The 13227-nt window shown below is 45.5% G+C and overlaps 1 protein-coding gene across 4 annotated transcripts in view; it reads right to left on the reverse strand.

Annotated features, from left to right (window-relative positions):
• Window positions 1-13227, reverse strand: part of LOC129815146 (plexin-A2-like) — a 59499-nt gene that overhangs the window by 31588 nt on the left and 14684 nt on the right. For all 4 annotated transcript variants that reach the window (XR_008753398.1, XR_008753399.1, XM_055868576.1 and 1 more), the window contains exons 3-4: window positions 12523-12705; window positions 671-805 (exon numbers count right to left, since the gene is read on the reverse strand). Coding sequence is in view for 2 of the 4 variants with exons in the window: in XM_055868576.1 (XP_055724551.1) it covers window positions 671-805; window positions 12523-12705 (318 nt within the window). In the remaining 2 variants the exon portion in view is untranslated. The remainder of the gene's footprint in view (window positions 1-670; window positions 806-12522; window positions 12706-13227) is intronic.

Genomic DNA, 13227 nt, shown 5'->3' on the forward strand with positions numbered 1-13227 from the left:
CGGGGACTTGCATTAGTGAGGTTGGGCATTGATGTTGGGTGATTAGGCCTGGCTCTCAGTCGGCATTCCAATTCATCCCAAAGGTGTTTGATGGGGTTGAGGTCAGGGCTCTGTGCAGACTAGTCAAGTTCCTCCACACCGATCACGACAAACCATTTCTGTATGGACCTCCCTTTGTGCACGGGGGCATTGTCATGCTGAAACAGGAAAAGGCCTTCTCCAAACTGTTGCCACAAAGTTGGGAGCACAGAATCGTCTAGAATGCCATTGTGTGCTGTAGCGTTAAGATTTCCCTTCACTGGAACAAAGTGGCCTAGCCGAACCATGAAAAACAGCCTCAGACCATTATTCCTCTTCCACCAAACTTTACAGATGGCACTATGCATTCAGGCAGATAGTGTTCTCCTGGCATTCACCAAACCCAGATTGGTCTGTCAGACTGCCAGATGGTGAAGCGTTTCCACTGCTCCAGAGTCAAATGGTGGCGAGCTTTACACCACTCCAGCCGACGATTGTTCTTGCGCTGACATTACTTCCAGAGGCAGTTTGGAACTCGCTAGTGAGTGTTGCAACCAAGAACAGACAATTTGTACACCCTGTTCATAGTTAAGGGTCTTGTTAACCTATAAACATTTGCTTCTGATACAGCAGGAAATGGGAGATTCCTCACCAGACTGTCAGACATGACGTAGAGAGAGTTGCGGTCCAGAGTGAAGGCCATGTCTCGGAGGATAGGACTGCCATCTGTCATCACGGTCAGGGTCTCATACTGCCCCCCGCCCTCAGGAGGCCCATCCACTCGGATCTGAAGGAGAGAAAGACAGACATAGGTCTGGTCAATTACATCTGTTTGCTTGAATATGAAATAAAGGGATGGTTTTGACCAAACATACCTATGGATTACTGTGGTTTTAGCTTGGCTTTGTAATGCTGTCCCTACTCCAGGATTAGTTAATGCTGTTACTGGTGGTGGCATTTTTCTGGCTTGTTTTCAAGTAAACCAGACTCTAAAGATTTGACTTTGGCATGACTTTCAAACCACCATCTTTTTGGAGCTCATTAAAAGCATGCAGGCGGATAGGCGTCTACTTCCAAACAGAATTGAATTCCCTTCCCCTACCCCCTTCTGTCCACAGGCCACATTTTCATCAATACACAGAAAACACTGCCCTCATTAGTAGGCTGTATCAGACATCTGAATTGCTTCATACATCACAGTACATTATTATCACATCTACCCTGAGTCTTGACAGACAAAATTTATAAACCTTCAAGTTCAACACCCAAGAGAAAATATCCTCATTAGATGTACAATCTCAAATTTAATGGCTGCTAAGAAATCAGGCACAAAAATATCATTCAATGTACTTTTTTAGATAAAGACAATAATCCTCTAAATGCAGTATGAGAGGAGGCAGAGGAATAGACATTGAGACGTGAGAACCCCATAATAAACAACATATCCTTCATTCTAGTTATCTGGACACTACAAATCTCCAGCACCAAGCTCAGGTTGGACTGCAGAAAATCTCCCTGCGTGCCAGGCCAGTACACACAGTCACTGGCAGACTCACAATGCTCTCTCAATAGACACAGCAGCAATCAATACAAACGGATTGCATGATTGGATCCCCTGGGCTCCAAAACTGCACCAATCAACCCTTCCACCTTCCAGTCAGAAGTCCTCTCCTGCAAGCTGGGCTCCCCACCAAAAACAAAGGGGAATACAGAGAAAAACATCTCTTGGGCTGAGATGGGAGAATCCTAAAGGACAATCCCTCTGGGACAAACAGACCAACGCCTGCAAGCAGCCCCAGAGCTGCAGTAATTTAGGGACACAGTCAGGGGATTCTCTCAGCAGGATCACCAGAGGATCATGGTGTCCACTCTGCTCCGTTTGTCATTTAACCAGCTCTGCCCACCATTGATTTGACACTTTCAACCTCCTAACCAGTCACTCAATAGAAAGTTGTTCCCTTTAACTCCTCGTCTATTTACTGGATCCCTGCCCCCATTCCCTGTCTTCCCCCTCATCCTCGGACTCTCTTACCACAATCCTTCCCTGTCTTCCCCCTCATCCTCGGACTCTCTTACCACAATCCTTCCCTGTCTTCCCCCTCATCCTCGGACTCTCTTCCCACAATCCTTCCCTGTCTTCCCCCTCATCCTCGGACTCTCTTCCCACAATCCTTCCCTGTCTTCCCCCTCATCCTCGGACTCTCTTCCCACAATCCTTCCCTGTCTTCCCCCTCATCCTCGGACTCTCTTACCACAATCCTTCCCTGTCTTCCCCCTCATCCTCGGACTCTCTTACCACAATCCTTCCCTGTCTTCCCCCTCATCCTCGGACTCTCTTCCCACAATCCTTCCCTGTCTTCCCCCTCATCCTCGGACTCTCTTACCACAATCCTTCCCTGTCTTCCCCCTCATCCTCGGACTCTCTTACCACAATCCTTCCCTGTCTTCCCCCTCATCCTCGGACTCTCTTATCACAATCCTTCCCTGTCTTCCCCCTCATCCTCGGACTCTCTTACCACAATCCTTCCCTGTCTTCCCCCTCATCCTCGGACTCTCTTACCACAATCCTTCCCTGTCTTCCCCCTCATCCTCGGACTCTCTTACCACAATCCTTCCCTGTCTTCCCCCTCATCCTCGGACTCTCTTACCACAATCCTTCCCTGTCTTCCCCCTCATCCTCGGACTCTCTTCCCACAATCCTTCCCTGTCTTCCCCCTCATCCTCGGACTCTCTTCCCACAATCCTTCCCTGTCTTCCCCCTCATCCTCGGACTCTCTTACCACAATCCTCCCCTGTCTTCCCCCTCATCCTCGGACTCTCTTACCACAATCCTCCCCTGTCTTCCCCCTCATCCTCGGACTCTCTTACCACAATCCTTCCCTGTCTTCCCCCTCATCCTCGGACTCTCTTATCACAATCCTTCCCTGTCTTCCCCCTCATCCTCGGACTCTCTTATCACAATCCTTCCCTGTCTTCCCCCTCATCCTCGGACTCTCTTCCCACAATCCTTCCCTGTCTTCCCCCTCATCCTCGGACTCTCTTACCACAATTCTTCCCTGTCTTCCCCCTCATCCTCGGACTCTCTTACCACAATCCTTCCCTGTCTTCCCCCTCATCCTCGGACTCTCTTACCACAATTCTTCCCTGTCTTCCCCCTCATCCTCGGACTCTCTTACCACAATCCTTCCCTGTCTTCCCCCTCATCCTCGGACTCTCTTACCACAATCCTTCCCTGTCTTCCCCCTCATCCTCGGACTCTCTTACCACAATCCTTCCCTGTCTTCCCCCTCATCCTCGGACTCTCTTACCACAATCCCACGCAAAGTGGAGTCGGCTTCCATTCCATTTCCCACACTCCATATTTCATAAATAGAAACCAAAGCTTGTACGAGTTCCCTTAGCAAAATGTTATCGTAAATAAATCCTAAATTGTCCATAGAGATATTTAGCAGGGCATTAGGAGGTTGACCAGGGGCCACCATGGTGGACAGAGTCCAATTTATGAGCTCAGATGAAATGTTGACCTTTTGACCGGCCCAGAGTTTGATTTCAATCCATTTATACATGGGTTTATAATCTAAAACAGGGTTGTTACGGGCTCTGGCCCTGTGGGACTACAACAGGTCTTCAATCTGTCTTTAAGCCCACAGTCCGTAATGAGAGGAGGAGCATTTCACTGGTTTTATAATGAGCCTGCTGGTAGCTGCTGACATGTGCACAGTATCTAGAAGCTGTCCTAGTTCAGCCAGAGTTTGTGGTAGAAGTAATGTACATGACGAAAAGTGGCTAGTTCACAAGGATCAACTGATGACTGCTGTCCTATCAACCTTAGTCATGTAATGAAGAAAATGTTTTGTAAACAGAACATATGAACCCCAAACCACAAGTTATTTAATTTCAAGGCTCTTACTGTATGTGCACACAAAGCTCTCTCTTTGTGTGCTGTCGATTTTACTGGATAGAAGGATACACAGCAAATTTGAGATCAGGATTCAACATCCACAGTGTTAAACTTACACTTTTCAAAGTTTTAACAAACTAACACCCCTAAAGTGTTGGTTTCCTAACACTATGGGTGTTGCAAATTCTGACTTAATTTTTTTGTGTTATGGAATAACACATGCAGTGTTACAGTATTTTGGGGGGAGGTGTTGTTTAAACACTTTAGAGTGTAAAGCCTTGTTTGCATATTTCCCAGCATGCCTTTATGGAGTGAATTTGAGAGACACCCACCCATGACTGTGTTTGTTGGTGACAGAGACATGGTTGTTGCATTCAAGAAGTTTTAGTCCTGACGCCTTCACCAAGTGACTATCTACAGTAAGTGGATGCATTTAAATGAAAAGTAAGCCCTTTATGACCATATATTATACATTTGAAAGCCTTCAGTTATGGCTTAGTTATCCCCAACATTGTGGTCTGAAAATACTGGGTCATGGGCCACATCAGACTTTCAAGTCACAATATGCTGGTTTGTGAAGTGATTAGTAATTCCTATTGGAATCCAGCCAGAGGGAGGAAATCCAACAATTGGAACATTTTATCACACACAACCTGCATTCAGAATGACTGCTATGTGGAAGGATTTAAAAACAATCTCAACTGGAATAACCATCTCAGTAACCTTACAGATTGGATTAGTTTAGAAATGTTTTATTTATCTTTGTATAGTATAAGATCAACGAATCAATCAATGTGCATGCAAAAACACAGGTATTGAAACAAACTATTCTCAGAATCAACTTTCAACAAAGCATGCTGGCAAATATGCTAATGAGGCCCCTCCCACATTTTTTTTTCACTTAGAGAAATAGCTTAGTTTACCTGGCCCTGTTTCCAAATACTAACTGTTTAGCATTTGTGGCACAAATCCCATTCAAGTTATGGCACCGCTGTTAGCATTTTTCAAGAATCATGTGAAGCTCACCAAAGTCACTTATAGTCACTAAAACGTTAGCATTTGGAAACAGCGCCAGCTACTGCCAGGGAAACTAAATCAAATCATAGACTGCTGTCATACCTTGTCCACAGACTGTTTACAGGGTAAGGAAACAATGTGTAATTTTCTAATTTGGGTGAACTATCCCTTTAAATGTCCAAACTAACCTATAAGAGGAAATGCTTTTCACTCCCGAATCATATTTATACCTACAATGGTGTGTTTTCCTTCCTGATACTGATGGAGGAAATGAATCTTAACCCCCTTAGAGACCAACATTGGATACAAACAAGAAAGTCAAATAACCCAAATAACTATTGGAATTTCATATGATCCCACGTAATTCTTAGTAATGAAAACAACCTGTTCCCCCCCAGCTCTATTGGCATGGTTTGCTGCTTTTTCAGCTTGTTTTCAGTGGTTGTTTGTCTGTACTTCCATCCTTAAAACAAAAAACACTAAACCTAAGGCTTAGATGTCATTAAAAAAAATGGCCTAATGGGGTAGTTTGAAAGTTGCAAGACAGCTACCCCGAGTCACATCTTTCTAATTTCTCCTCCTTTAACAATTAACATGCAGGATTGATTATGAGATTATTATGATCAAGGAATCAATTTAAAAGGGTTCTGGAAGAGGTACACATTACTGCACATAAATGTTCCTATTAGCTTTCCATTTCCCTGGAGGTTTGTGTCAAAGGTGATCAGTTTACAGTACATGTCGTTGGCCTGCCATTCCCACTAAATGTGACCAGATGTGACTAGCATGGGCAAAGTGTGTTAAGTGTATCCTACCATATGGATAATAGACTGGGAGCAAACTCTTCAGCTAGCCTATACGTTTTAGTCTAGTATTCACCCAGTCTCCCTTATTCCTTTGCCAGATACAGTATGGTAGTAGGGACACTAGCAACAAAGATTCATGACATTTTCCAAACTCCAAACTTTACAAAATATCTTTCTAACTGACTGAAAATACAGTGACATAAAGCCAGTACGTCTGGTAACCTTCAGGGTTGAACGGCTGTGTGTTTTGGCAAATTCTAGCTGACAGACTGGAGTGGACACTGATTAACCCGTATCCATCATGACTTTGGCTGAATGCTGATGAGGAGGAGCGTGTGTCTGTCCTGTTAAGACAGGATGGTGCTGCAGTGCTTAGTGAGGTGGAGGTCTGTATTACACACCTGCTCTAATCAGTCAGACATCTCATCACTGCTACTAAGAGAGCTGTATTGATCCCTGACATTGAACAAGCTGTATGTTAGCAAATGCAATTGCCAAAGATGATTACTTACTAGGCTTAATGCACTCTAATTGTGTTTGTGTGTGTGTATGTTTGTGCGTACGTGCATACGCATGTGCTGTGTGAGAGGGCTCGTCTGACAAAGAAAAGAAAACTTACAGCCTGTGTGTCTGTGTTGGCCCAAAGGTATGAGGTTTGCTGAATGATCCCTGAGTTTTTCCCTGAACTTAACATTCTACATTGTGGCTAGCTTCCAAGCCCCCATAACACCATTTCTACGACATGACCACAGGCTCATCTAGGTCTCTGTGTTTTCCCTTAAGAGCTTTTGGGCTCTCGTTCAGGGCCCTGCTTCCTGTTCTCTTGTTCCTGTACTCCTCTATACCCCCTCCTCCATTCCCTTTGTTTTGGGGGGCAATTCAGGCACTGGCCTGGACTTAATTTTCTTAACCGCTATTTAACGGATGCATCCTGTTTGTGTGTGTGTGTGTGTGTGTGTGTGTGTGTGTGTGTGTGTGTGTGTGTGTATGTGTGTGTGTGTGTGTGTGTATTTTTGCACGTGTGCATGTCTTAGCCTGCATGCTCATGGGTGTGTACTAAGTGCAGTACATGTTTCAGTGTCCTAATGCAAGCAAGCTCAAGAGAAGCAGAGGATATATGGACATAGCTGCCCTTCAATCATGCATGAGAGTACTGTTCTGGACAACTGTGTGATGACGCTCTCCACAGCCCGTGTGAGTAAGCCCTTAAAACAGGTTAACATTCACAACGCCACAGGGCCAGACGGATGACCAGGACGCGTACTCAGAGCATGCGTTGACCAGCTGACAAGTGTCTTCACTGACATTTTCAACCCAGTCTGTAATACCTACATGTTTCAAGCTGACCACCATAGTCCCTGTGCCCAAGAATGCCAAGGAAACCTGTCTAAATGACTACCACCCCATAGCACTCACATCTGCAGCCATGAAATGCTGGTCATGGCTCACATCAACACCATCATCCCAGACACCCTGGACCCCCTCCAATTCACATACCGCCCCAACAGATCCACAGATGACGCAATCTCTATTGCACTCCACACTGCCCTTTCCCACCTGGACCAAAGAAACACCTACGCGAGAATGCTGTTCATAGACTAGAGTTCAGCGTTAAACACCATAGTGCCCTCCAAGCGGGGCCCCTCAGGGGTGCGTGCTTAGTCTTCCTCCTGTACTCCCCGTTCACCAATGTTACATTCCCCAGTTTCTGTGTTGTGTTTTGTATTTTAGTGTGTGTGTTTCAGGAGATGGCTTCCGGAAGTACTCCCCAACCAGCTGATTGGTCGACCCCAGGCTAATTGGTGATTGGAGCTGACCCCGCCCCCTCGTCAAGAAGCAGCTGACTCTAATCACCATTGCCACCTGAAGATAAAAGCCAGTGTTCTGCCCAGGAAGAGGAGAGTAGAGATTTGGAGAGTAGAGATTTGGAGAGTAGAGATTTGGAGAGTAGAGATTTGGAGAGTAGAGATTTGGAGAGTAGAGATTTGGAGAGTAGAGATTTGGAGAGTAGAGATTTGGAGAGTAGAGATTTGGAGATCAGAGATTTGGAGATCAGAGATAGAATTGAATATTTTGGAGAAAAGAGATTAGAGAGAGAGAGAGATTGAATATTTTGGAGAATTAGATTGTGATATAGTGTTGGTTGTGTATCAGAAAGTGTTGTTATGTACCGTGTTAGTTGTTGTTGGTAGGAGCTTTGCTATGTCCTGTGTTTGTGAAATTGTTAATAATTATTCTGTTTCATTTGTTCCCAGGGGGGAAGGGGAAGGCACTTTGGGAGTGCTTAGGCAAGAGGCCCGCGGGCATACATATACCCGTAGTATATTTACTGTCTAGGCACACTAGGTAAGACCTGGGCGGACCACCCCCTGTATTTTGGTTAGGGCACCAGGTGGTGCTAAGTTAGGTAAGTAAGTGGGTAGGCAGGTTAGATAGGAGAGGGGGAGCTTTGATATTTACTTTCTTTGCTTTGGTTCCGTCCAGCCCCTTTTCCCCATATTACCGTGTAAGGAAATAAATCCTAGTAAACGGTAAATTCTGCTTTTGTGTCATCCTTACTCGCACCTACAGTCCATACCTCTTGCACTTCAGAGAGTTGAGTTGTAGCAGGGAGTTGCGTTCCCTCTTCTCAGAGGCGTGCGTAACAACCAATGACTGGATGGCCGCCCACGACACCATCATCAAGTTTGGCGACGACACGATGGTGGTGGGCCTGATCACCAATGATGATGAGACAGCCTATAGGAAGGTCAGGGACGTGGCAGTGTGGTGCCAGGACAATAACCTCTCCCTCAATGTGGGCTAGACAAAGGAGCTTATTGTGGACTACAGGAAATGGAGGGCCAAACACGCCCCCATTCACATCGGCAAGGCTGTAGTTGAGCAGGTCCTTCGGTGTCCACATCACATAATGTTTTTATTTTACCAGGTAAGCTGACTGAGAACACATTTTCATTACAGCAACGACCTGGGGAATAGCTACAGGGGAGAGGGGAGATGAATGAGCCAATTGGAAGCTGGGGATGATTAGGTGGTATGAAGGCCAGCTTGGGAATTTAGCCAGGACACCAGGGTTAACACCACTGCTCTTACAATAATTGCCAGGGGATCTTTAGTGACCACAGAGAGTCAGGACATCAATTTAATGTCCCATCCGAAAGACAGCACCCTACACAGGCCAATATCCCCAATCACTGCCCTGGGGCATTGGGATAATGTTTTTAGACCAGAGGAAAGGGTGCCTCCTACTGGCCCTCCAACACCACTTCCAGCAGCATCTGGTCTCCCATCCAGGGACTGACCAGGACCAACCCTGCTTAGATTCAGAAGCAAGCCAGCATGGTCCAAACACACCAACATAGTGGCGAAGAGTGCACGGCAACGCCTCTTCACCCTCAGGAGGCTGAAAAGATATGGCATGGGCCCTCAGATCCTCAAAAAGATCTACAACTGCATTGAGAGCATCCTGACTGTCTGCATCACCGCTTGGTATGGCAACTGCTCGGCATCCGACCGCAAGGCACTAGAGATGGTAGCGCGTAAGGCCCAGTACATCACTGGGGCCAAGCTTCCTGCCATCCAGGACCTCTATACCAGGCGGTGTCAGAGGAAGGCCCTAAAAATTGTCAAAGATTCCAGCCACTCGAGTTATAGACTGTTCTCTCTGCTACCACATGGCAAACAGTACCGGAGCACTAAGTCTGGGACCAAAAGGCTCTTGAACAGCTCTACCCCCAAGCCATAAGACTGCTAAATAGTTAGTGTGTAGTTAACCAAATAGCTACCCAGACTATCTGCATTGATTCTTTTTGACTCTATGCACACACACTGGACTCTCTCCACACACTCACACATACTTACACTGACACTCCAACACATACACACACACTGGACTCTCCCCACACACTCACACATACTGACACTGACACTCCAATACATACACACACACTGGACTCTCCCCACACACTCACACATACTGACACTGACACTCCAATACATACACACACACACACTGGACTCTCTCCACACACTCACACATACTGACACTGACACTCCAATACATACACACACACACACTGGACTCTCTCCACACACTCACACATACTGACACTGACACTCCAATACATACACACACACTGGACTCTCCCCACACACTCACACATACTAACACTGACACTCCAATACATACACACACACACACACACTGGACTCTCTCCACACACTCACACATACTGACACTGACACTCCAATACATACACACACACTGGACTCTCCCCACACACTCACACATACTGACACTGACACTCCAATACATACACACACACTGGACTCTCCCCACACACTCACACATACTAACACTGACACTCCAATACATACACACACACACACACACTGGACTCTCTCCACACACTCACACATACTGACACTGACACTCCAATACATACACACACACACACTGGACTCTCTCCACACACTCACACATACTGACACTGACACTCCAATACATACACACACACTGGACTCTCCCCACACACTCACACATACTGACACTGACACTCCAATACATACACACACACACACTGGACTCTCTCCACACACTCACACATACTGACACTGACACTCCAATACATACACACACACACACTGGACTCTCCACACACTCACACATACTGACACTGACACTCCAATACATACACACACACACACTGGACTCTCTCCACACACTCACACATACTGACACTGACACTCCAATACATACACACACACACACTGGACTCTCTCCACACACTCACACATACTGACACTGACACTCCAACACATATACACACACACACTCACTCACACATTACATGTGCACACATTCGCCACACACACACACACACACACACACACACACACACACACACACACACACACACACACACACACACACACACACACACACACACACTTCCACACTCACCACATGCACTGCTGCTACTGTCTATTATCTATCCTGTTGCCTAGTCACTTTACCCCTACCTATATGTACATATCTACCTCAATTACCTCGTACCCCAACACATTGACAAAGTACTGCCACCCCATGTACATAGCCAAGCTATCATTGCTCATTGTGTATTTATTCCTCGTGTTACTATATATATATTTTCTATCATTATTATAATCTTTTTTTTGTATTTGAGATGTTGTGGATCTAAACATGAATGTTGTCTCTTGCTATTTAGAACTTAATTTGTGGTGAACTGTCTATCTGCTGTGAAGATATCTTTACTGAGGCTACTGTTCAAAGCATGCCGTTATGAAAATATTTTCAATAGAGACTCAAACACACCTTCATTGCCAGTCCCCATCTTCCTGTCTGAGATTCTCCACTAATCACTTCAATTACCAAATATTTCCTTTCCGTTCTGAAGCTGTCTTTGAAAAGCTCAAGTAATTTAGTACATACCCATTGGAAAGTGTCCTCACTTGGTCAGTTCTCAAAAAGCTATAATGAATGCAGTATCTGCACTTGAGACCATTCGTGAGAGCTGTGTGCTTATCATATTAATCCAAAGGAAATACTACTAAGTGATTATAGCTGACCACTGAGGAGAATATTGGATGCATTCATGTCCTTCTCGTGTTTTGCCATGCAACACCTACTGTATATTACAGAGGTCAATGCCCTCGTCTTGGTAAGGGCATAACTATGCCAAAGTAAGCCATAACATGCTGACACAAAGGTGCATTATACTATTTCATCTTATTAGAATGGAGCCTTACTGTCACTGGTGATACACTGGTGGATTACTGGCATACTCGGCATTGGTGTTGAGTTTGAGCCAGGAAAACACAGTAGGCTAGACAATGGAACAACAGAAGCCAATCTAGAAGGAAATTACCCAAGAAGACCACACTCCAACAACAAACATACAGACATATCTAATCCATTGATAAAAGACATGTCAAGTGAGCCTGCCCTTTCCAATGGCATTGTTGCCTGACTGATCTCCTAATGGCATTTATTGTCATGCCCCATTTCCACTCGGAATGATGGAATAGGAGTGCAGACATGATGTTCCATGGGGGAACCATGGAGTCTGCATCATGTCAGTGTAATGACAAAACCTGTCCTTACATAGACCCAAGGTGTAGACACACATACACACACACACAGAGGGAGGGAAGAGAAAGCAGAGGAGTTCTTGTCTAGTTATGTGAGCCTCTGCTCCAAGTCCACCTGCATGTGTGCCAGACAGGCTGACACTGTGCACACTGGCTAATGTCACAATGTTCCCATTCATCCATACAATAATCTTTCCCTATCTTGATTTATGTCAATACAGTTATATATATACATGTTTTATTTAACCTTTATTTAACTAGGCAAGTCAGTTAAGAACAAATTTGTATTTACAATGACGGTCTACCCCCCTGGCCAAACCCTCCCCTAACCCGGACGACGCTGGACCAATTGTGCGCCACCCTATGGGACTCCTGAACACAGTCAGTTGTGACACAGCCTGTGAAAGAACCAGGGTCTGCTGCGCCACTCGGTAGGCCTAAATCAAGAGAGACTCTTGAAGAAACGAAATACTGTCAAAATTGCTTTGTGCCTCTTGCATAACGATTAAACCCAGGGGGCTAGAATCTATGATATTGCTAGTCTTGGCTGTTGGTTTATTTTTCCTGTTGATAAACCCTCATTGGTCTCTAACTGTTGGCTGCTTACTGTATGTGACTGTGGAGAAAGAATCCCCCTGCTATATCTGTCAGTGTATTTCCCATGCTTACCTTCTTCAGTCTGCCACTCCTGGTGCCGAGGAAGGCCACGCTGTAGCCGTTATAGACGTAAGAGATGACCGAGGTCAGCCTGTCCCTGGTCTCAGTGTACACAGTCAGGCCAGATACTAGCTGGGAGCCCCCAAGGGGCTGGTTGATGTCCAGCCCACAGAAGTGATCATCGATAGGCACAGGCTGCAGAGAGGGATGGGGAAAGACGGGGAGAGATGGGTGAGACGACAGAGAGCAAGAGAAGGAGTAAGAAAGCTCAAAAAGACTACTGTAATAATCTTCACATTTGTTACACGCAATTACCATGGTATTCAAGGCAGCGACTTCAAAAGATATTGGGGCTGTTAAATTTGTCAACAATGCCAGGAGAGTGTGTTTGTTGATCATTTTAATTGCTCTTGGCAAACATGAAAACACTATGTATTTGGTGCCGGTTTCTGTGATTTTAAATCGCTTGATCTGACATCACACAAACACACAGCCCCAGAGATGTCAGCTTTTGATTTAGCATCAAAGAGGCTCACAAGCTAAGCAGTCCTGCTACAGTACATCTAGCACAACCCACCTCAAACCTCCACTAATGGCCTGTCAGGCAGAATAGAAATCTCACTTTTTAGGGCAACACATTTGTACTTTATTTCTTGCACCTCTCGAGAGAATCTTCTTTCTTCTGCACTGGAACAGTGATGATAGGGGTAAGAGGCA

Source organism: Salvelinus fontinalis, chromosome 18 (assembly GCF_029448725.1).
Source record: "Salvelinus fontinalis isolate EN_2023a chromosome 18, ASM2944872v1, whole genome shotgun sequence".
Lineage (NCBI taxonomy): Eukaryota > Metazoa > Chordata > Actinopteri > Salmoniformes > Salmonidae > Salvelinus > Salvelinus fontinalis.